Source organism: Triturus cristatus, chromosome 6, assembly GCF_964204655.1.
Source record: "Triturus cristatus chromosome 6, aTriCri1.1, whole genome shotgun sequence".
In the NCBI taxonomy this organism is placed as follows: domain Eukaryota; kingdom Metazoa; phylum Chordata; class Amphibia; order Caudata; family Salamandridae; genus Triturus; species Triturus cristatus.
Genome location: NC_140589.1, coordinates 729,140,217 through 729,161,411, shown reverse-complemented (window position 1 = coordinate 729,161,411; position 21,195 = coordinate 729,140,217). Strand labels below are relative to the sequence as shown.

General features: G+C 43.7%; 1 protein-coding gene across 2 annotated transcripts in view; it reads right to left on the bottom strand.

Moving 5' to 3' along the window:
* PREP (prolyl endopeptidase) overlaps nucleotides 1–21,195 on the bottom strand; it is a 692,721-nt gene that overhangs the window by 250,307 nt on the left and 421,219 nt on the right. For both annotated transcript variants that reach the window (XM_085611249.1, XM_085611250.1), the window contains exon 9: nucleotides 12,958–13,155. In XM_085611249.1, the coding sequence (XP_085467375.1) occupies nucleotides 12,958–13,155 (198 nt within the window). The remainder of the gene's footprint in view (nucleotides 1–12,957; nucleotides 13,156–21,195) is intronic.

Below are 21,195 nucleotides of genomic sequence, written 5' to 3'. Positions count from 1 at the left end.
ACACCCCTTTATCGCTCTGGAGTTGAACATAAAGAACACTATGACTGCACTTCTCCACTGTAGATCTATTAGATCTTCCTCATTGCTCCTGGAGGATCCCTAAAGATAACTTACAATGGTTGGCGGTATACAGTCCATCTCTATGTGTGCCTCCTCTATCTCTGTAAGGAACATTTGTTCCGATTAATGCCGTGGGCTACTTTACTATCACCCCGAATCGATTCTACAGAGAGCTGTAGAATAATTCAAAATGATCAATCAATGTCACTTGTGTGGTCTCTCACTCCTCTTCCAGCCAATAACTATTAAGTGCTACGGCCTAAAATAAGAAGACAGCACCACTCTTGTCACTCAAGCACTACACCGTCCTAAACATTTCCACAAAGATCACACTCAGCTCAACACCCGTAAACAAAGCACTTCCGCAAGGTGTAGCGTGCAGCCCACCTGCTAATGTGTGTTGGTGTCTCAGTGGTATTAAGCGCTATACAAATGCAACTTTACTCACAACTATAAACACTTCTGAATGTTGCACTGCGTACAAATTTAAGAACAACAGTGCTATCAGCATAATGTATTCTGATTTGAAATGTCATTATTAGTTAAATGTAATGCAATACAGTCGCACATTTAGTTCACGGCGCAACCTCCGTCCAATCAATATAATGCATTATTTAAAGACATTTTAGCTGTATTTCTTGGGTACTGTACAGGTTGCATTGGAATTACAGAAATAAAAGTAATTTAGTGTAGACAGCAAATGTGCACCATTTCCAAGATGAAAAGGCCTTATAATCGATGTTGTAACCTGCTGTATTCGTTGATGCCTGGAATACTTGAATTTGGGCACATTTGCAAACCAGCTTCAGTATGTTAAAAGGGAAGTGAGTTTTTGTAGTTTAACTAATCAATTATGTATTTTTAGTCAGTTACAATATGCCCATTCCAGTTGCTCCGCACCCAGTAAAATGGACAGCATTCCAAATACTTATTTTGGAAAGGTAGATTTTATTTCTAAAAAAGACCACGAGGACAGAGACAAATTTGCTTGTAGGAAACACGCACTGCTCCCATCCCGATCTTGGCCACAAACACATTCCCAGCACGCCTCCAACGCCGCCTGAAAGTTGATTGCTGTGAACGTGCTGTGAAAATCCGAGGCCAGATCTGAGTAACTGGGAAGACGAAACTGCTTTTTAGAATTAAACTCCAACCCCCACGAAGCACCTGTCAGGAAATAAATTGCCAGCATGCCTTTGCTTGCCGCGGCATGACTGTGGAGCACGACCATAAACCCATGTAGACAGAGAAGAGGGGGAGACAGATGTGGCAGAGAAAACTCCTGCATCTGCATCTTGAGAGTTCTTTTTGTTTAGTGGCTGTTTGCAGGCCAATTTTTAGACTTTCTTGTTTTCTTGTTTTAATTTTTAATGACAAAGTAGTGCAAATATTGGAAAATAAAATAAAAGTGGTTCACAAGATGTCCAAAAATAGAAAGCCAGTCCCAAAAAATGAAAGAGGCAATCTTATTTTAGAAATGCTGTACAGCATGGCTACTACAAAAAAGAAAAAAAAAAGTGAATGGCACGGCCTCCGTGTCATCTCTAGGCACGCGCCTGCAAAGTGGCATGGGTGTCTTTTTCTCTTTACATTTACCGATCAGAGATGGATCAGTAAAAAAAGAAGAAAAAAATAGGAGCACAAAAAAAGTTTAAGATGCAGTGCAAAATCACTAAAAAACCAAAAATTCAATGGATGACTGGGGTTGCGGGAGCAGGTTAGAGGCAGGGGAGAGTAAACACGACAGGCGAAGATGAGAGCAACATAGCGGGCTGGGAGAGGAGCAACACCAGCGAAAGAGCGCAACACCAGTACCAGTAGAGAGGGAGAAAATTACATGGGGTGATAGCTGGAAAACACATGCACTGTCGTGGAGTGCTTAAACAAAACAAAAAGAAAGTTGTTCCCTAAAAGCAAGCAGTGGAAGCATAGAAGCCAGTCAATCAAAGAGCTGTTAAAGAAGCTATACTGAATCGGAGGGACAAATACAAGATTGACAAGCTGGGACATGAATAAGAAACAGGCTAACGAGAGAGACCGTAAATGCAAGCAATGGTAAGAAATGGTAGGGCTGCAAGCCCCAGTATGTTCTTGGTTAGCCCACACTATGTCTTTCAAAACAAGACAGCCTTAGCTGTCTGGGACACTTGACTTAAAAGGATTATGCTACTTACCCGGCAAGCATCTGTTCTTGTCATGTAGAGCTGTAGATTCACATGCTTTGCATACACATGCTTTGCATACTCCTGCCATCTAGTGTTGGGTCCGGATGTTTGCAAGTTGTTTTTCTTCTAAGATTCTTTCCCAGTCACGAGGTAAGGTGACTCCTCGTGTCGGTGATAGTGCACATGGGCATCGACTCCATTGTTGGATTGTTTTCCCGCAAGAGGGTGAGAATGGAGTAAGTGAGTGTGGTACAGAGATGTCATGCTTATGTAATGTAAATAGTGAAAACTACAACTACAGGTGCTCGGGGAGGTGGGGGTGCGCATGTGAATCTGCAGCTCTACATGCCAAGAACAGATGCTTACTGGGTAAGTAGCATAATCCGTTCGAGGCACGTGTACTGTAGATACAGATGCATTGCATAGATTATACAGCAGTATTCTCCCAAAGCAGTGGCTAACCGGTAGATGTTGCAGCTGTTTGAAAAAGTGTCTTTAGCACTGCTTGGCCTACATTGGCTTGTTGATGTGCTAACACATCCACACAGTAGTGTTTGGTTAATGTGTGTGGTGGGGACCATGTTGCTGCCTTACAAATGCCAGCTATAGGGCTGTTACCTAAAAAGACCATAGACGCTCCTATTTTACGAGTGGAATGAACTCTAGGAGGTATTGATAAAGTTCTAGTTTTAGCTTTAGCATAACAGGTTTGAATGCATTTAACAACCCATCTTACAATACCAGATTTAGAGATAGGATTGCCTTTGTGAGGAGTAGCAAATGCAACAAACAGTTGTTTTGTCATACGAAAATCCTTTGTCCTTTCAATTTAATACAATAACGCTCTTCTGGCATTAAGAGTATGAAGAGCTCTTTCTGCTACCGAATCACACTGAGGAAAGAACACAGGTAACGCAACTGCTTGGCAGATATGAAAAGCAGAAACCACTTTGGGAAGGAATTTTGGGTTGGTGCGATGAACTACTCTATGTTTATAAAGTTAGAAGAAGGGTTCCTCTACGGTTAATGCTTGTAGCTCACCAACTCTACTTAATTAAGTGATCTCAATGAGGAAGGCAACTTTCCATGAAAGAAACTGTAACAGACAGTTGTGTAATGGCTCTGAATGTAGACATATGAGCCATGTAAGCACAATATTCAGATTCCAAACTGAACTGGTGCAAGAGGTACCCTGCGTGGTATTACTCTTTAAAAGCCCTCCATAAAAGCTTTAATTACTGGAACTTCGAACAAAGATAGATGTTGCCTGTTTTGCAAATTTGCGGCTACTGCTGCAAGATGCAATCAAATGGAAGTGTAGGCTAGACCAGCACGCTGTAGATGGAAAAGGTAACAAATTATATTTTGAATAGAGGCATCTAGTGGATCAATATTGTTGTTGGTAACATATAAAACAAATCTTTTCCATTTTGCTGCTTAAACATACTCTGGAAGTAGGATTTCTTGCTTCTTTAAGAATAGTCATACAGAGTTGTGGCAAGTTTAGGTAACCAAACTCTATGACTTCAGGAGCCAAATCGCTAGATTGAGCTCCTTGGGGTTTGGGTGTCTGACTTCTCCATGGTTCTGTGTGAGAAGGTTGGAATTGAGTTGCAACTTTTGATGTGGAACCACTGATAGCTCCAAGAGTGTTGTGAACCACGGTTGACGGGCCCAAATGGGAGCCACTAGAATCAGTGTGAAGGATGTTTGCCTGAGCTTCCGAACCAGAAATGGAAGAAGAGGGAGAGGCGGAAAAGCATAGGCAAATATCCCTGACCAATTCATCCATAGGGCATTGCCTTTGGATAGAGGGTGTGGGAACATGGAGGCGAAGTTTGGGCATTTTGAGTTGTGCACTGTGGTGAACAGATCTATTTGTGGGAATCCCCATTGTTGAAAGTATGGAAGGAGAACTTGGGGATAAAGTTCTCACTCGTATATTTGTTGCCACCTTCTGCAGAGGTCGGCAATTTGATTGTTCACTCCTGGGCAGTGCTCTGCTAGAGGAGGAACTCTGCGATAAATTGCCCAACACCAAATGGTCTGAGAGAGGCGTGACAGTCGCAGAGAATGTGTCCCCCCTTCCCTTGTTTTTGTACATAGTACATAGCTGTCATATTGTCCGTACGGACTAGGACAACTTTTCCTATGAGGGGAGACCGAAAAGCTTTCAGTGTTCGATACACAGCTAGAAGCTCTAGATAGTTTATATGAAGACCTTTGTACTTGTTGTCCCATAGACCTTGAATTATCAAATTGTGAAGATGAGCAACCCAACCTGTGAGAGATACGTCTGCTGCTAGCACGATCTGTGGAACAATGTCGATGAAGGGCCACCCTTTTGATAAGTTTTGCGTGTGAAACCACTGCAGAGAGCAATGGGTGTGGCTGTCTACCAACACTAGATCTGTTAATTGACCCCCGAGACGGATTCCACTGACGTGCTAAACACTCTTGTAGAGGAAACATGTTTAACCTTGTATGAGGCACTATTGCAATGCATGAAAGTCCTGACTGTTAAGTATTGATTGGTCTGAATCTGTAGTAGCAGAATTTAAATATTTCGAATTTTGGCTGCATTGGGAGAGGCTTGAGCCGTGCAAGTGTTTAGAGTCGCTCCCAGATAGGACTGCATTTGTGAAGACTGAAGAGGAGACTTCTGTGCATTGACCGTGAAACCCAATTGGTGGAATAGGTCTAATGTAGTCTGAGTGTGTTGTAAACACTTTTGGTGTGTGCTGGCTTTGCTGAGCCAGTCATCTAGGTATGGGAAGACATGAATCTGTTGTCTTCTGAGATGTGCTGCCACTACTGCTAGACATTTTGTGAATACTCTGGGAGCAGTTGTTACTCCGAATGGGAGTACTTTGAACTGATAGTGTTTTCCTGCTATCACAAATCTGAGATATCTGCGATATGCTAGGTGGACCGGAATGTGAAAGTATGCGTCTTTTAAGTCCAGTGTGGACATAAAATTGCCTTGCTGTAAAAGTGGAAGTATTTGTTGGAGCATGACCATGTGGAAATGTTCTTGTAGTATGTACAGATTTAACATCCTTAGATCCAAAATGGATCTTAAGGAGCCATACTTGTTGGGGATTAGAAAGTACAGACAGTAAACACCTGAACCTTGGTACTATAACGGAACTGGTTCTATGGCTCCTTTTGCTAAAAGAGCTTGTACCTCTTGTTTGAGGAGTTGTAGGTGCTCTGATGAGAGTTTGTGAGTGCGAGGTGGAATATTGGGAGGATTGCTGGTGAGCTCCAGGCAATAACCATGTTGGATAATGTCTAGCACCCATTTGTCTGATGTTATAGATTTCCAAATGGGGAGAAATTATTGAAATCTTCCCCCAACAGGTGTTAAATGATCGGGGGAAGTGTAGGCAAGTAACGGTTTATTGGGGGAAGGGGAGGTATGCGTTGGTATACTCTTACCCCTACCTTTGAAATTGTTTCCTCTGTACCCTCCTCTATAGAAGCCTCTAGAGGAAGAGGGTTGTGTGTTGGACTCTTATGAGGAAGCGTTAGGGTCTGAGGATGCAGTTTTGGATTCTCCCCTAAAAAATGAGCAGCGAAAGGAGCCTGTGCTTGATGGAGACTGAAGCGCTTCCATGGTTTTCGCCACATCCGTGTCTTTTTTAATCTTCTCAAAAGCCTCATCAACTTGAGGTCCGAAAAGATGTTGCTTGTCAAAGGGGGTATTTAAAATAGATTGTTGGACTTCTGGTTTAAAACCTGAAGTCCTACCTAAGCAAGGCATTTCAACGTAAAAGAATGCTGGTGTTAACTTCTCTCGCTGCAGTGTCTGCAGCATCTAGAGCACATCTAATAGAAAAATTGGATATAAGTTTTTCTTTCTTGGACTAGCTCGTGTCTTTTTCTTGTGCTCTTCTAGGAGGTATTTAAGTAGGCCTTCCATCTTGTCCCAGTGGGTCCTGTCATATCTAGCTAGTAGGCCCTGGTTTTGGCAATGCGCCAGTTGTTAGCGGCTTGAGCAGCCACTCTTTTGCCAGATGCATCAATTAATTTAGACTCCTTATCCGGGGGAGGTGCATCCCCAGAGGTCTGTGAATTTGCTCTTTTACGAGCATTAGAAACTGTCAGTGAGTCTAAGGGTAGCTGTCCTTTAATAAAAACAGGATCAGATGGTGATGGTTTGTATTTCTTATCAACCCTGGGTTTTAAAATACGGGCATGAAAAGGGTCCTTAAAAATCTCATCTGCATATCTCATCATGCCTTTCAACATAGGGAGACTCTGACTAGCCCCATGTGAAGACCCTAGTGTCTCAAATAAAAAGTAATCATCCAAAGCCTCTTTGTGCAGTATAACTCCATGATGAACTGCTGCCCTTGAGATCAGCTCTTAATAAGATACGTTATCATCTGGAGGTGATGGTTTTGCAGGGTATAAATCTGGATCGTCATCCATGAGTGGACCAATATTATAATCATCCCATGATCTGTTGGTAAAGGAACATTGTCCTCATAATCATCATCATCTCCTAAATCCGACTGTGTATGAGGAAAGCCCTGAGGTGTTATGTGTAGTGGACCTGAGGCTGGCAGTTGAGGTAATGGTGAAGATGGTGGAGGTGGAGGGGATGGCAAAGTAAGGTGGATAGCACTTGTAGAAATATCCTTGTTCTTCTTAAGAGGAATCTTATATTCAGTGTCCTCTGAACTAACTTTCCTTTTTGAAGGAGTTTTAGCTAAAATGTGTCCAGTATCTGGGTTGATGTATAGCTTTTTCTGTTTTGGGTCTAATCTATCCTTCATGACATCTAAGATCGGTTCCGGGGGATCTGGGAGATCTTCTATTGATTTCAGCGCCAAAGGTTTCTGTGCCGAACTGGACTTGTCCCTTTTATCCTTCGAAGCGGAAGGTTTCGGCTCCAAACGAGATTTGTCTTTCGGAGTGGAATGCTTTGGATCCGAAGACTATCTGTCTTGACTCGATCCTGAGTCGGAAGGCTTTACTATTTCTTGTGGTGCCGGGCCCCATGCAAATGAGGAAATCACTCTACTCATGCGCCCCGTTGTATTATGGAGGCGGGAGCAGAGGCAAACATGCCTTTAAGAGGCCACAAAAAGGTGGCACACTTTTTTGTGTGCCTTCCAAAGGTAGCCCTCTGAAGGGGAGATAGGGTTCCTTGGACTCTCCCCCCCACACATCCCCTTGCAGGCAGGTGCAGTCACTCACTGTGCCCGCCTGTAGGAGACCTTTAATTCCTCTTTAAAGTGCGGACAGAGTGACACCTGCACTGTAAAACAAGGAGCGGCTTTAAAGCAGCCGCTCTGTATTTCACTTGAATGCACTGCTCCCAGGGCAGCGTGAGTTTGCAACTGCCCTGAAGGCAGCACATTGACTAAACTAGGGTGCACTTTCCCTGTTTGCACCTGGCGCACCTGTTGTAAGCTGCACCATGGTGCAATCAGGGAAAGTGTGCCCTTATGGCAATACAGGACCAGGGGTCCTTTGGCAGACCTCTTCTGTGGCTATGGAAACAAAACAAGCAGCAAGAGTGGCCTTTTTTCAAAAGTGCCCAGCTGATCAGTGGCAACTGGACTGGAACTAGACTTTGATGTTGGCCTCTGCCTGGAACCCAGAGTCTCTAAGTGCCCTCCCAATGTCCTGGGAACCTTAGAAATGCACTCTTGTGGTTGTTTGGGCACCAGGAGAAAGTATGTAAGCTTCGAAAAACATTTCCACCAAAGCTCTAGAGGGACCTGGCGGAAAAAGTATTGGACTGGCAGTTTCACTGAGTCTGGTTCAAGTTCAGCATCCACTCAGTCAAGGCTCTCAGCACTAGGACTTAAAACATTTTCAGTAAGAAATCTCCAAACCTCCATAATACAATCGAGACCAACATGCTTCAGGTATCTGTCCTGCGGTTCTATGACAACAGATACAATTTCCGAGGCAGCCTGTTTCCGAGGATTTTTCACCCCAAGAGGAACAAAGTCCTTTCGTGCTTTGAGACTCAAACTTTTTGACTTTCAGACTTTCACCAGGACCAATCCACTTGTTCTATCTGATCAGAGCTCCTTCGTAGTCGACCTCAAATTGCGCCTAGGTTCTGGTCTACCGCTTTCATAGATTATCACTGGCACTCTGTGCTTTTTGGCGCTATTTCTTTTAAAAAAAAAAAAAAAAACCTCATATCTCCTGTTCCCCGTATTTAATTGTTGGTCATTTTGGCCATTAAATGTTACTCTATTTTCCTAATTTGGTCTGGAATTTATTACTCTATGTTTTTTCTTTTTTTACTTTTGTTGTTTGTTTTGGCACTGCATAAATATTTTACACATTCCCATAAGTGTCTGCTCTGCACCATAGCTACCACTGGGTTGAGCACAGGTTAATTTACTGACTTTGAGGATTCACCCTGACAAGAGGTGTGACTATTCCTTGAGGTGGGAAGTCGCCCACCTTAAATAATAATCCAATTTCTTACAAGGTGCTTCTGGGCAGGATTCCGATTGCCAAATTGTAGAAATGGCAATAGAAATTGAATCAGTCTGCATCTGCTGCACTTATGTAACCAAAGAACAAGGCTGTTAGAAGGACAATGGTTTAAAAATAAAAATTGTAAAGCACAAATTATGTGAAAAGCTCATATTAGGAGGAGCAGAAGTGGTTCTGATGATCTAAAAGAAGATGAGTGAGGAGGCCGATTGATCCCCTTTTGTTTTCGACTCCTGGGGAAGCCTGAATGAAAATGATGGGTTATCTAATGAGGAGGGAAAAAAGTTAATGGAAATTATTGCACTATTGACTCTAGGAGAACATTCACATGGAAATCAGTGTTTATTGTCAATATTAACTTCTTGCGAAAACAGTCAACTCTGGATTCTCTGGAGCTACTAATATACTTGAGAATAAGAGGGGTCCAACTCTGCCAATATGAGTGATGAACCACAGCTGATACATTTGTAGACACCTGTGAATGTCCAAGTGAGAAAATCCAGCACAAGGCTGACATATGATGATGTCAAAAACTACAGTATAAAGTGCAAGACAAGAGACTCCTAACCATTATCATTAGGGAAGAATCAGATTTTTTAAATTCAGATAGAGAACATAATGGTTGTGTGTATTAATAACAAAAATAAGAGAGAAAGAATGCTATATTTTAGCCTAAAATTCAATAAGCTGGGTAAATGTAAATAGCTTAATTGGGGAAATATTATGGGAATCTTTGGCTCTATTTTTTATCTAAGCAAATTCAAGGTGAAGTATGTATTTGCAAAGTAGATTTAAGTGGTAAGAGGGTTACAATCTTCACATTTAGAGGTGTTCTCATAAGTGAAAAGATTTGGTCAAAAGCAGATGTTTCTGCCTATTGGGGCATTACATTGGTTATTTTCCCTCCTATAACATAGTTGGTTATTTTGAAGTCTAGTGACAAAGGTTAAAAGAAAAGTGGAAAGGCCCCAGCTATGAAAAACGTATACAGAGACCACTCTGGTAACCTGAGTGGATGCTGAGAGGTTGGGGCAGGCATTCAATGTGGATATTTTGGGTGATTGCAGACTGGTGGAACCAGACTATTCAGTTACTAATTAACAATGTGTAGCCGTCCTTATTAGCCCAACGATCAGCACAGGAGTCCTGATAAGCACCAAGTGGAGCATTCACACATGGCAATGCCCTTGCAGGTTGACTCTGAGGACTAGCTGACACAAATAGGTAGCTGCATTTATAGGATCAAAGTTAAATACAATTTGTGTAACAGCACCTGAAGAGGAGAAGGGACCTTCACAATGCTGAGACCCTCATTTTCTGATGTCCTCAATGGACAACTCCTATCTATACTCCGAGGAATACTATGATCTCAAACTTACACTGACATCAGCGATCACAGACACTTTACATACTCTCACATTTGCACAATGCAAGGTACCACATTGAGCTGACTACTGTTCAATGGATACTCTTGAGTACAGGTTACATGCTTTTATTAAATTGGACCTGGCTTGAGAAACATCTGTTACTGACTACTTTGCTTACAGGAAACCTGGCATACAGAGCTCTTTAAATCAGCTAAAGGCAGGGTAGGCTAGCCTGGAAGTTGAGTATTTCTTGGGGAACTATGGCATTGCCAGAAGCTTTGAGGGTGTTAAGGAAAGATCAGAGGCTGCTGTTTGATCACAATAAATGTGGAAAGCAGGCTCCATGCTTCAGAGTTCAATTGCACCATGCTTTAGTCCTTCAGTCTGTATGTAAATGTGCATACAAGGTGTAAGAGCAGACCTCCTGGGAGCTCAGATGCTATCTGACTGCACCAAAGAACAGAGCAAGTTGGCAGTGTGATCATTCCGTTTTCTTAGTATCCCAGCAGTCTATCCACTTCCCCATTTTAAGTCAGCGCACACAGCAGTACCCAAAATACCCAAGCCCAATATGAAGAAAGGAGAAAATCAAACACATTTGGTTGGGCATTGATTGGCAAGCAATACAAAAACCAAGCACACCATCCTGTCATTTTATTTTGTCCAGTGTAACTTTTGCAAATTATTCCAACCTTAACAGCTGCATGTTAAGAATGGTCACCACCACCTTTCTCCCTCCTTGCTATTCTGGGACATATTTCAAGTGGAAAAGATGCATAAGACGCTTTGTTACATTATGAAGTGCACTCGCACCAATGCATCCTGCTTAGATGGTTCTAGTGCTTCCATTTTAGGTGGTTGTTCTGAAGCTCTTTGTGTACTCAAGAGGATTTAAACAAGAAAACTAAGAGCACCAAATTAAAAGAGACCCAAAATGTTAACAGAATAGGAAAAATAATGTAAAAAGAGAAGAAGATAAAAAGAGAAGCAAGTTTGGGCCAGATGTATAAACATTAGGAATACTGATTTCCTAATTGCGATCCTCTCCAAATTGCAATAAGGAAATCGGTATTCCTGATGTATGAAACTCATTGAGGATCATTTAGGGATTCCTTGTGGGTCACAAATTGAGAAATCTACATACCATAGACATAAACCTATGACTTGCATGTACTTCTGACTTTCAGTGATTTCACAAAAGTCTGCATGACGATGCATGAAATTCCACACAAATGCTTATGTTTATTTATGCTCCTTCTGATCTGCACTACCTCATGTGGAGTTTCCACAACACTAGAAGAGATTACATTTTGTGCACCCCCAAATCTAACAGAAGTGTGCAAAAAAAAAGTGTGGGGGGGTCCTTTTACCCATGGGCTGGCCTGTGCATTGCAGAGCATAGTTGTTCTCTTAAAATATGAACAGCCCAGCCCTAAGCTAGATTAGATGGCGGGATCCTTGCTTTTGGAACTCTAATGTTGAATAGTGCGCTCTGGACCAGTTCCCACTGCCTCACTTACTTGTTTTAGATTGGGGACAGCAGTGCTTCATTTGTAATAGAATGAGTGCCAGTGCCTGAGGCTCTGCCCAGAAGCCCGCGGCAGGTATAATTAAATGTTGGTGTGATGAATACCAAGGCTGTATAGACTTGAATCTAATCTCATGCCTCTTTTTATCCACTTCCATACAAACAGTACCGCTTTATGTCACTTTTACAGGTTCATGATTTCTCTCTTGGTGAAGTTTGTTCCATCTTTGTGAAGGTTTTTCCATCTTTGTCTTCCTCTGTCTTCGTGTGTTTATCCCCTTCTTGCTCTCAGTAAATGCCTGATGCAGAAAAAGTAAGTGCTGGTTCCCAAAAATGAGTACTGGTGGCCCCCACTGGCTCACATTAAACACTGGGGGTGGTATTGCACAAGCTATGGTTTCCTTCAGCACAGTTTTACAAAGTTTCAATTTTTTTGCCCTTTGCGATGATTGAAAAGATTCCCAGTTTACCTTCACCTTTGCACTAGTTATGTGTATTTGTATCTTTAATCATGTGAGCAGGTACAAGAAAATCAACCAGCTTTGTGGCATCAAAATATCAAACTATAATACAGAGTTTACAAGACAAAAGATTACAGAAAAAGACAACATGAGTAAGACATTATAGTATAAATAGTAGAGTAAATTAAAGAATTTATGGGAAAACGTCTGAAAAGCTTTCTTCACACAGCAATATATTTGTAATTCAATTCAAAGCCAATCAAGTTGCAAAACGTATGCTGTGTTTTTCTCTGCAGGTTTACTTCTTATGGAGCTTGACTATGCACAATGGCAAAGGTATGCAGGATACTTGTATGCATGTGTACATTTTGAGTTTTTCTACGCACACTGGAGAATGCACGAGGAACTGGTCTATGCATCTTTATCATTGAGAAGTGGTTCTATGAACAATAGCAAATATAGGATGATTTTTTCACTGTAAGTTTATCTTTGCTCAGCTTTTCTATGCACAAGGGTACTGCACAAGACAAAATAGGAATTCGAACGGTTTTCTGATTAGTAAACGTATGTAAAATTGTATTAATATATAAGAAGGTACTAAGAGGAAAACTATTCCAAACTCACGCATTTCAGACTGGTGTGACAAAGAAAAACTGCACAAAGTATTCCACAGAGCTATAGGATTGCTGCAAAAATAGAAAAAGGACTCATAACTTGGCATACCTTTAGCCCTGGAGTCTACGTAATACACATATATAGAAACCTGCCTGCTACTCAACATGAAATATTACCACTGTCGCTTATTAAGTCACTAGTATAAGGACAAGAAGGCACCAGCAGCCAAAACGGGTTTTTAAAGAACTTCTACGAATCTATGAATGCCTAAGCTTCAAAGGACTCACCTGGAGATAAAAATGATGTGAACTGATAAAATATTTCAAAGTCCTTCTTCTGACCGCTGTACCCCACAATGCTCCCCACATCTAGAGGGAACGTCTTCAAGTGTGCTCCGGTGGAAAGGTCGTGCAGCTGCAGCACGTTCTTCACGTCATGGAGGTAGCACAGAACCAGGAAGTTGGTCCGGACGCATGCGACCCATTCTGGTAGAGGTGACAAAAAATAAATGATTTAATCAATGTAATCAACGCTACATCTGTATTGCTTGTGAAAAGAAATATAGTACGTTTTATAATATAACATCATTTTACAAACATTGCCTTAAAGTTAGTTCCCTTCATATATATATAATTATCATTCAACCGTGGCCAGCACTGACCAAAGTGTTTATATATATCTTGTCAACTTTATTGCGACTAATTTAGTCATAAAAGCACAAACATGAATAAAAGCAATGCAGTTATCATAATAAAAAAGAAAAAAGCAAATATGAGACAATCATTCGAAAACTCCAACCTGTACAATACTGGCAGTAGAATAATACTATTTCAGTTAAATTAAGTTAGGTCATACAGCAGACAATCATCAATTTTTTTTTTTTTTCTTTTTGGGACAAGGGTCAAGTTGACAAAATCAAACTAGGACAGTTGTAATCTTCTTGTCCTCCACATTGCTGCAAGGAATGAAGAGATTGCAAATACTATTTGCCTAAAGGAGTCTGATTTAAAAACTCTATAGACTTCCATGCAATGTGCGAACCCTAAGTTCCTACAAATAGGTATAATCCAATATTTCCTACTCTTTCTGTAGGCGGGGCAGAAGAATAACATATGTAAATCTGACTCTAATTCTGCATCGCAACTTGGACAATTTTGCAAAGTGGGATGCGACCATTTGGCTGTGAATGCTCTTAGGGGCAGTGTGCCGTATCTCCACTGTAAGAACAATTTCCTAGTAAAATAGGGTCTAATCTCGCTTAAAGCCAGCTCTAAATGATAATTGTCTTTAACTTTTTAAAAAGATTGGGTTAAAATAAAAGGTTGGGATTTAGAAATGATCTCTGCTAATTTATACTCATGATATATTTTAATGAGTTTTTTTCCGAGAAATAGTAGTACAAGCCAACTCTGGGTCTGACCAAAGATCCGATAGTCTAAGTGCAGTCAATTGTTTCTTTACATATGATAACCAAGGAAATTTTGCTGCACTTGGAAGACTCAGTATTTCCGCTCATTCATTCTTATAGACCTCCAGCTCAGGTGTTGACCATATCCTCCTCCAAAAAATCAATGGCTTTAAACCAATGACTTCTTCTATTGGTCGTAAACCCAAATCCAATCTTACGGGAAGGAAAGGGGTACTTTGGGGTAAAGCTGTTAGATGTCTTATAAACTTGGATTCCACAAGTGGGATCTCATTACAGCATTTAGAACCCCAGAGTTCTGCACCATATAGAATCCGTCCATGGGCCTGAAGCTTATAGATTTCAAGAGGTGGAGCTAAGGGCTTTTCAGATGAAGAATTATAAAACTTTAGAATTGCACCAGTCGACTGGGCTAGTTTTAGGTGGGCTTTTGTTTGATGCGAGGACCAAGATAATCCTTCGTTTAGGGTAAGGCCTAAATAGTCGAAGGTGTGAACTCTTTCCAGGATAATGCCGCCTATAGAGGGGTTGGGGCGCGTTCTAGGTGGAGGGTTGAAAATCATGAATTTGGTTTTCAACGTGTTGATTTCCAATCCCTGTTCATAACAAAAAAGCTCAAACCCGTCTAATACCCTCTGCAAACCCAGGGGAGATTTGGAGAGCAGCAGGGTATCGTCGGCGAACATTATGGCCGGAATCCTGTTGCGGTCCAACTTGGGAGCATCACCATTTACAACCCTGTTCAAATACGTAAAGGCTCCGTTTACATAAAGACAGAAAAGGGTGGGTGCAAGGACGCAGCCTTGCCTAACTCCCTTCTCTACAGCAAATCTTGGGGTGAGTGTACCAGACTTCCTATACCTTACTTGAGCGAAGTTCCCCTTGTGTAAACGGATTATAATATTCAACAGGGGGGCAGGCACTCCAAGGTTTGCTAGGATGGTCCAGAGTTTGACCCTGGGGACCAGGTCAAAGGCCGCGCGAAGATCGACGAACACAGTATAGAGGGATCCCGCCTCAACATGGACAGTCTTCCAATATATAAGCATGAGCCGAAAGATTTGATCTACCGTGGATACCTTTTTCCTAAAACCAGCCTGGTAGGGACTAAGTATAGCGGTGTCCTCCATCCAATCTAGCAATCGATTTAAAATTAGTCGAGCAAAGATCTTCTGGGAGACGTCTATAAGGCTAATTGGCCTGTAGTTAGCGGGAAGTAAAGGAGAGCCTTTTTTATAAATTGGAACTATCTCTGCTCCAAGCCAGGTAGTAGGGATTGCCATGCCCTTTAAAATTGCGTTATATAATGCGGTTAAATAAGGGGCCCATATTAACGGCTCAGTTTTAAAAAGATCGCCGGGGAGCTTATCTAAACCCGGGGCTTTCGCAGTAGGAAGACTAATCAAAATGTCTGCTACTTCAGAAATCTGAAACTCATCCACGAATTGATAAAAACCAGAGTCCTCCGGGTTAACCTCCCGGTTAGCCTCCTCGATCGAGGTATCGTGGGATGGGGGATTATTACAAGCATAAAGAGCTGAAAAATAAGACTCCCAGACACTAGCGGCTACATTGGGAATTACTGCCGGGAGAGGGGCCGTCGATCCTGTATTGACAATTTGCCAAAATAGTCGAGGATCATTATCTTTTAATGCCTGAGTTAAATTATCCCAATTACTTGCATCCCACTCCGCTTTTGCATGAGCAATTAATATTTTATATTCACTGCGTTTCTGTTTTATTAATATTTTATTTGTAGATTTGAGTGCGGCAAAAAGCAGAGTTTTCGCTTTCCTGCAAGATGCATTATACCATTTAGGTATTGCAGGAGATTTTCTTCGCTTGGAAGTTGTAGGATTGAGGACACTAGCCAGTACAATGGTAAGCTCAAGATTTAGTTCTTCAAATCTTTTATAAATGGCCTTGGTAGGAGCTCGGAGTGGTAGATGTCCGACTGCTTCCAATGATGGAATTATCTTGACATAAAGATCATCGATTGCTCCAGGCTTCATAACCAGATTTTCCCACCTCACCCTTCTTCTATTGGTGGAAAGTACAAGTCCAGTATCAGTGCTCAGCGTGTCAATGTCATTAACCGAAGTTGTACAAACCCCCTGGAGAAAGAACCATAGCTGTAGTGGGTTATGATCACTTTCAACCCTCGACTGAACCATAAAGTCATGAACCTTGTCCCATGCCCTTGTCTCCACAAATATATAATCGAGCAGGGACTCATGGCCATGTTTGTTAAATGTACTTTTGGCAGGAACGTCAGATTTTGTACGACCATTACAGGCCCTGAAAGAATACTGCAAAGTCAAGGCCGTGATCTGGACTAACAGTGGGGTCCAGGCCTTAGGTGGGTTTCCAACAGATGGTGGGATTTTCCAGTAATCGTCCTCCACCTGTATATCACCGTCTATCAAACCAGGGAGGGGCTCAAAATGACAATTAAAGTCACCACCTATTATCACAGTAGAGCACTTAGAAAGGCTACTCAAAAACTGCGAAAGCTGAGCAATAGTTACAGACTCTGCAGTCGGATTAACTGGCCTAGAATATACATTGACCAGAGTGAGGTGAACATCATTCGGCCAAGTCAGAGTCACACAATGAATATCTGGTGAATCTGAACTCACCTCGGTCGCTTTGCAACCTAAGTGTGTACGGACCCAGATAGTTAAACCACCTGATGGTCTGCCGCGGCCCTGCCACCGAGCTGGAATTGAAAAGCAAGCATAGGCATTGCCGAACTGTGGGGACCTTGCCCAAGTTTCTTGGAAAAGGCAGATGTCCATAGTATCTATAAATTGACCCTAGTTAGGACACCCTAGTTTATTAGTCAAACCAGCTATATTCCACGATAAAATTTTTAAATGGGGGAATAAAGATGGTATATCTACAATTACAGAAGGATTATCTACTTCAGTTGTAAAATTTCCAAGGGATGAACCGATCTTATTAACCCCACAGTGAGGGAGTGACGGTGGTAAATCTGCATTTACAATTGAACTATCTACTTCAGTTATACGATTCCCGGGACATAAGCCAGTCTTATTAACCCCGCTATGTGGGAGTAAAGATGGTGAGTCTACGATTACAATTGGAATTTCTACTTCAGTTGTACAGTTTCTACTAGATGAGCCGATCTTATTAGCCCCCCTATAAGAAACTGTGGGGGAATTCACGTGGGAAAAGTTCTGTAATGGTGTATTTGGAGCCCGGGCTTCTCGTATGTCAGCAACTTCCAGACCTATAGCACCCAAGGTGAGTGGACTAGTAGGATTTGAATTAATAACTAATTCCATAACTGAGCCCTGAGAAATCTAACTGAGGATCCAGGGTAGAATGATTGGCTAGTCAATCAATCTCACTTAGGCACCTAAATCGATTATAATCTTTAAAATACAATGTAGGGGCCTGAGGATCCTGGCCGATTCTATGCCCAGCAGAAAAGCCTCTCCGTCCCACCCGTGTCCACCCTGGTTCAGGATCTTGCCTCTGGTTACTACTCAATGGGGGATAAAAAAAAGCTAATGGGAGAGTCTTAATAGAAGACTGTATCCCTAGGTGGGAAGAACTCAGGATAAAAGAGACTGCACCCTTATCCCTCATATTAATAATCACACAATCCCCATCGCGATCCTTCTTGGTGGGGCCCACCCATTGAACCCTTCGAACCATTAGGATTTCACCTGAGAATTTTAGCGGGAGTGGTCTATGGTTTGAAAGCCAGCTCATCACTTTGTTCTTAAGTGATGCGAAGTGTTGGACTTGGCCCTTCTGGCAGGTTCACCCCTGAACTTTTTTGCTTTTTACTGGTGACTTGGTGTGGTGATTTTTTGGTTTCTGCGCACTTTCCCTGTGTCCCAGGGTAAAGTGCGTGCGTGCTCTGAGTGCATGTGGTGAGATAGGCCTGCCCTCCCATAGGAATGCATGGGGAATGTATGTGTCCCTAGTAGTTCCTGATGCGTGGGGTGTGCAGGCCCGAGTTTGGTATGTGCGGACTCGTGGGAGTGAATGCTGCGCGATGATGTGTGCGGCGTGCATGTACCTAGTGTGGAAGTGCCACTTCTAGAAGTGGGCACTTCTGTGTGCAGTGTGTCTGTCGCGTGATTGGCTGGTCATGTCATGTGACGGGCTAGGGATTCCCCAGAGTCAGGATGAGTCACCCAGTGGTGAATGGGGAGATCAGCAGCTAGATGGGTGGGAGGAGTACACCTGGGTCCTGAATAGGGCAGGGTTTTCCACACACAATGCTGGCTCCGCCCCCTGCGGTGCGACTGACGACCCTAGCCCTGCCAATGAATAGAGTGAGGGGCTGAGCACATCAAGGGTGCTCCCCAACCAGCTGTGACTGGTTTTCCCCCTCACCCTGAACCAAGAACAAAGACTTTTACTGTATAAAAAGGGGCTGTGTCCCCTTACAAGTTGTTCTGCTTTTTGGATCCTGACAGGAGGGGGCTGCTGCTGCTGGAGGCTAGGAGGAACCGCCACCTGGGACTGCCTCCCTGCCCTGGAGGGCCCAGTGAGCTGGCCCCTGGCCCAGCCTTGCCCCCTTCCTAAAACTTTGCTGGACCTTGCTGATAGCGCTGGGAGCGCTTTATTTTTACTGAGACCCGCTTTAAATTTCGTATTTAGCGCAGGGAGCGCTTTATTTTGACTGAGGCCGCTTTAAATCTCGTATTTAGCGCAGGGAGCGCTTTATACTTCAGTGAGCGCAAGGAGCGCTGAGTATCGAGGGTGCCCAGCCCTCATATCACGTTAGAATTGCCGCGGCCGGCCCGGGGATCTCCTGGGAGGCACTGTGCCCGCCTCCACACCTCCAGGGCCGCGCTGCTATTGGCGGCCCCGGAGAAGAATCGCCGCACTCCCATTGGCTGCCTTGAACCAGAAGTCAGGCAGGCAGCGGCGGGACATTGTCATGCCCGCAACGAACCGGAAGCCGCCGGGAGCCTACCCCGCGCTCCGGTGGAGGTGAGAGGAGACAGCGAGTCAGCGCGTACGGAGTCCCGGTGAGTGGGGGCGGCCTGATTGTTGGGAAGGGCGCGAGGTCGCTCCCAAGCCGGGCGCATTGTTGTTCAGAGCCCGGTTGAGGCTCCAGCCTACAGGGGCATATTTGTGACGGAGTCCCGGTGAGTGGGGGCGGCCTGATTGTTGGGAAGGGCGCGAGGTCGCTCCCAAGCCAGGCGCATTGTTGATCAGAGCCCGGTTGAGGCTCCAACTACTAGGGGGCATTTTTCTTCTACCAGTAGAGCGGCCCCGGAAGGCAGCGGGCCGCTCCAACGTTGCCCCACATTCCCTTCAGAGCCCACGAGGCTCCAACAACGTGGGGCACATCCTTTTAGAGCGCTGGTGCGCTCCAACACTTGGGGGCATTCTTTTTCTTTGCAGAGCCCAGGGAGGCTCCAAGACATGCCATATTTGTTCTAAAGGCCCAGAGGTGCCCAGGCCCCAGTCCCTACAGCTGCCCAGCACTTAGTGGGCAGCTGCCACGTTTAGGTTGTGCCTTGTGCGCCTGGCTTGCGCAGCCTGCATAGTCGCGCCCTGACATTAGTGGATTGGTCATTTCTGCACCCCTGAGAGGCCAGTTGGCCTGGGGACAGTTTTTCTGTATTGTGCCCTCCCCTAGGGTACCTGGTGATTTGCATATATGTTCTTTTGCGCCTGCGCAGTGTCTTCATGATATTTTTTTCCTAAACTGTGTTTACACCTCTAAATGTATTTTATGCATCCTGTGTTTATGTGCTTAGACCCCTACAGGTAGAGTGATACTTAGGTGGTTGTTTTCTCCCTAGTACAGGTGGTACTAGTGAGGTCCTAATTCCCTGCGCAGTATTTTCCTAAGGTGGTTAGGGTTGCGTAGGTGGTACTTTCTGATACCAGTAGTTACTGGTTGTGTGCTACATGGTCTATTTTTAGTGCTACAGTGATTGTATGTGCTATGTTCTCCAATATTATTCCTACGTTCTAAGTGCTATTTCTACAAAGTGCTAATTCCTGACAGTGGTCCATGTGGCCCTGTCCCCTGTATATATAATCCCTTGTAAATTCTGCCCGTGCCTGTTGGCACATTGTAAAGTGTGTGTTTTTATCTAATGTGTTGTGTATAATACAAAGGTTATTTTTATATAATACCTTGTGGAGTTTCCTTTGTGGTGGGCCTTGGGTGTTGTTGCTGGGTGCGCGCGCAAACGCTTTACACATCGCCTCAGAGATAAGCCTGACTGCTCGTGCCAAGCTACCAAGGGGGTGAGCAGGGGTTATCTTTGGCGTGTAACTCCCCAGCCCTGACTAGAGTGGTGGTTTCTGCCTGGCTTTGGCGCAAGCCTCAGCCAACCAGAAATCCCATTTCTAACACGAAGGATTCGATGGTTCCCTCAGAAAGCTTAGGGACTCCTGCTAAAACAACAACAAGCGGTGCTGCTTCCGGGGGGAGATTTAGATTTTGATAATCTCCCATGATCGGCACATTTGTAGCAGTAACCTCCTTCCGCGTGTTTCCCACTATCCCAGGTGCAGAAGTAAAATTATCTTGAGGGGGAAAGGAAGGGACAGAGCTATTGAGAGCGGTGACATCCTTCGGGTGCAAATAGGGGTTTTCCACTGATTGCAAGGTTTGCTGAAGTATGGGTGCACTTTGACTCTCCTTAGCTACAGTATTAGCCCACCCCCTAGCTACAGATGGAAGAGTAAGACCAGGGTCAGGATGCAACCCGAGCGCTCTTTCCATATTTACTCATCTATCCTCTATTTGAACCAGTTTAGTACACAAAGGGTTGATTATGGTTTTTAATAGGACCTCCAGATCTTGGGTTTGAGGTTCAGTCATTGTGGCTCTATCAACAGTACTAGCCACAGAAGGAGAATGTGGGGAAGGGTCTATCTGAGGAGGAAGAGTGGACAGGGGGAATGTAGACTTTTGTGCTATAGCAGAATTCATGCTCAGATTTGTAGTGTTCCCAGAACCGGGAAGCAAGTGAATAGAAGTCGGAGCCTTACGAAGCTTGTTTCTCTTTGAAGGCGGACCCATTTTCCTCTTGGAAATAGCCCCCTCCCTGGCTGCTCTGGGGCACTTACGAACTTGTGATAGGGCAGG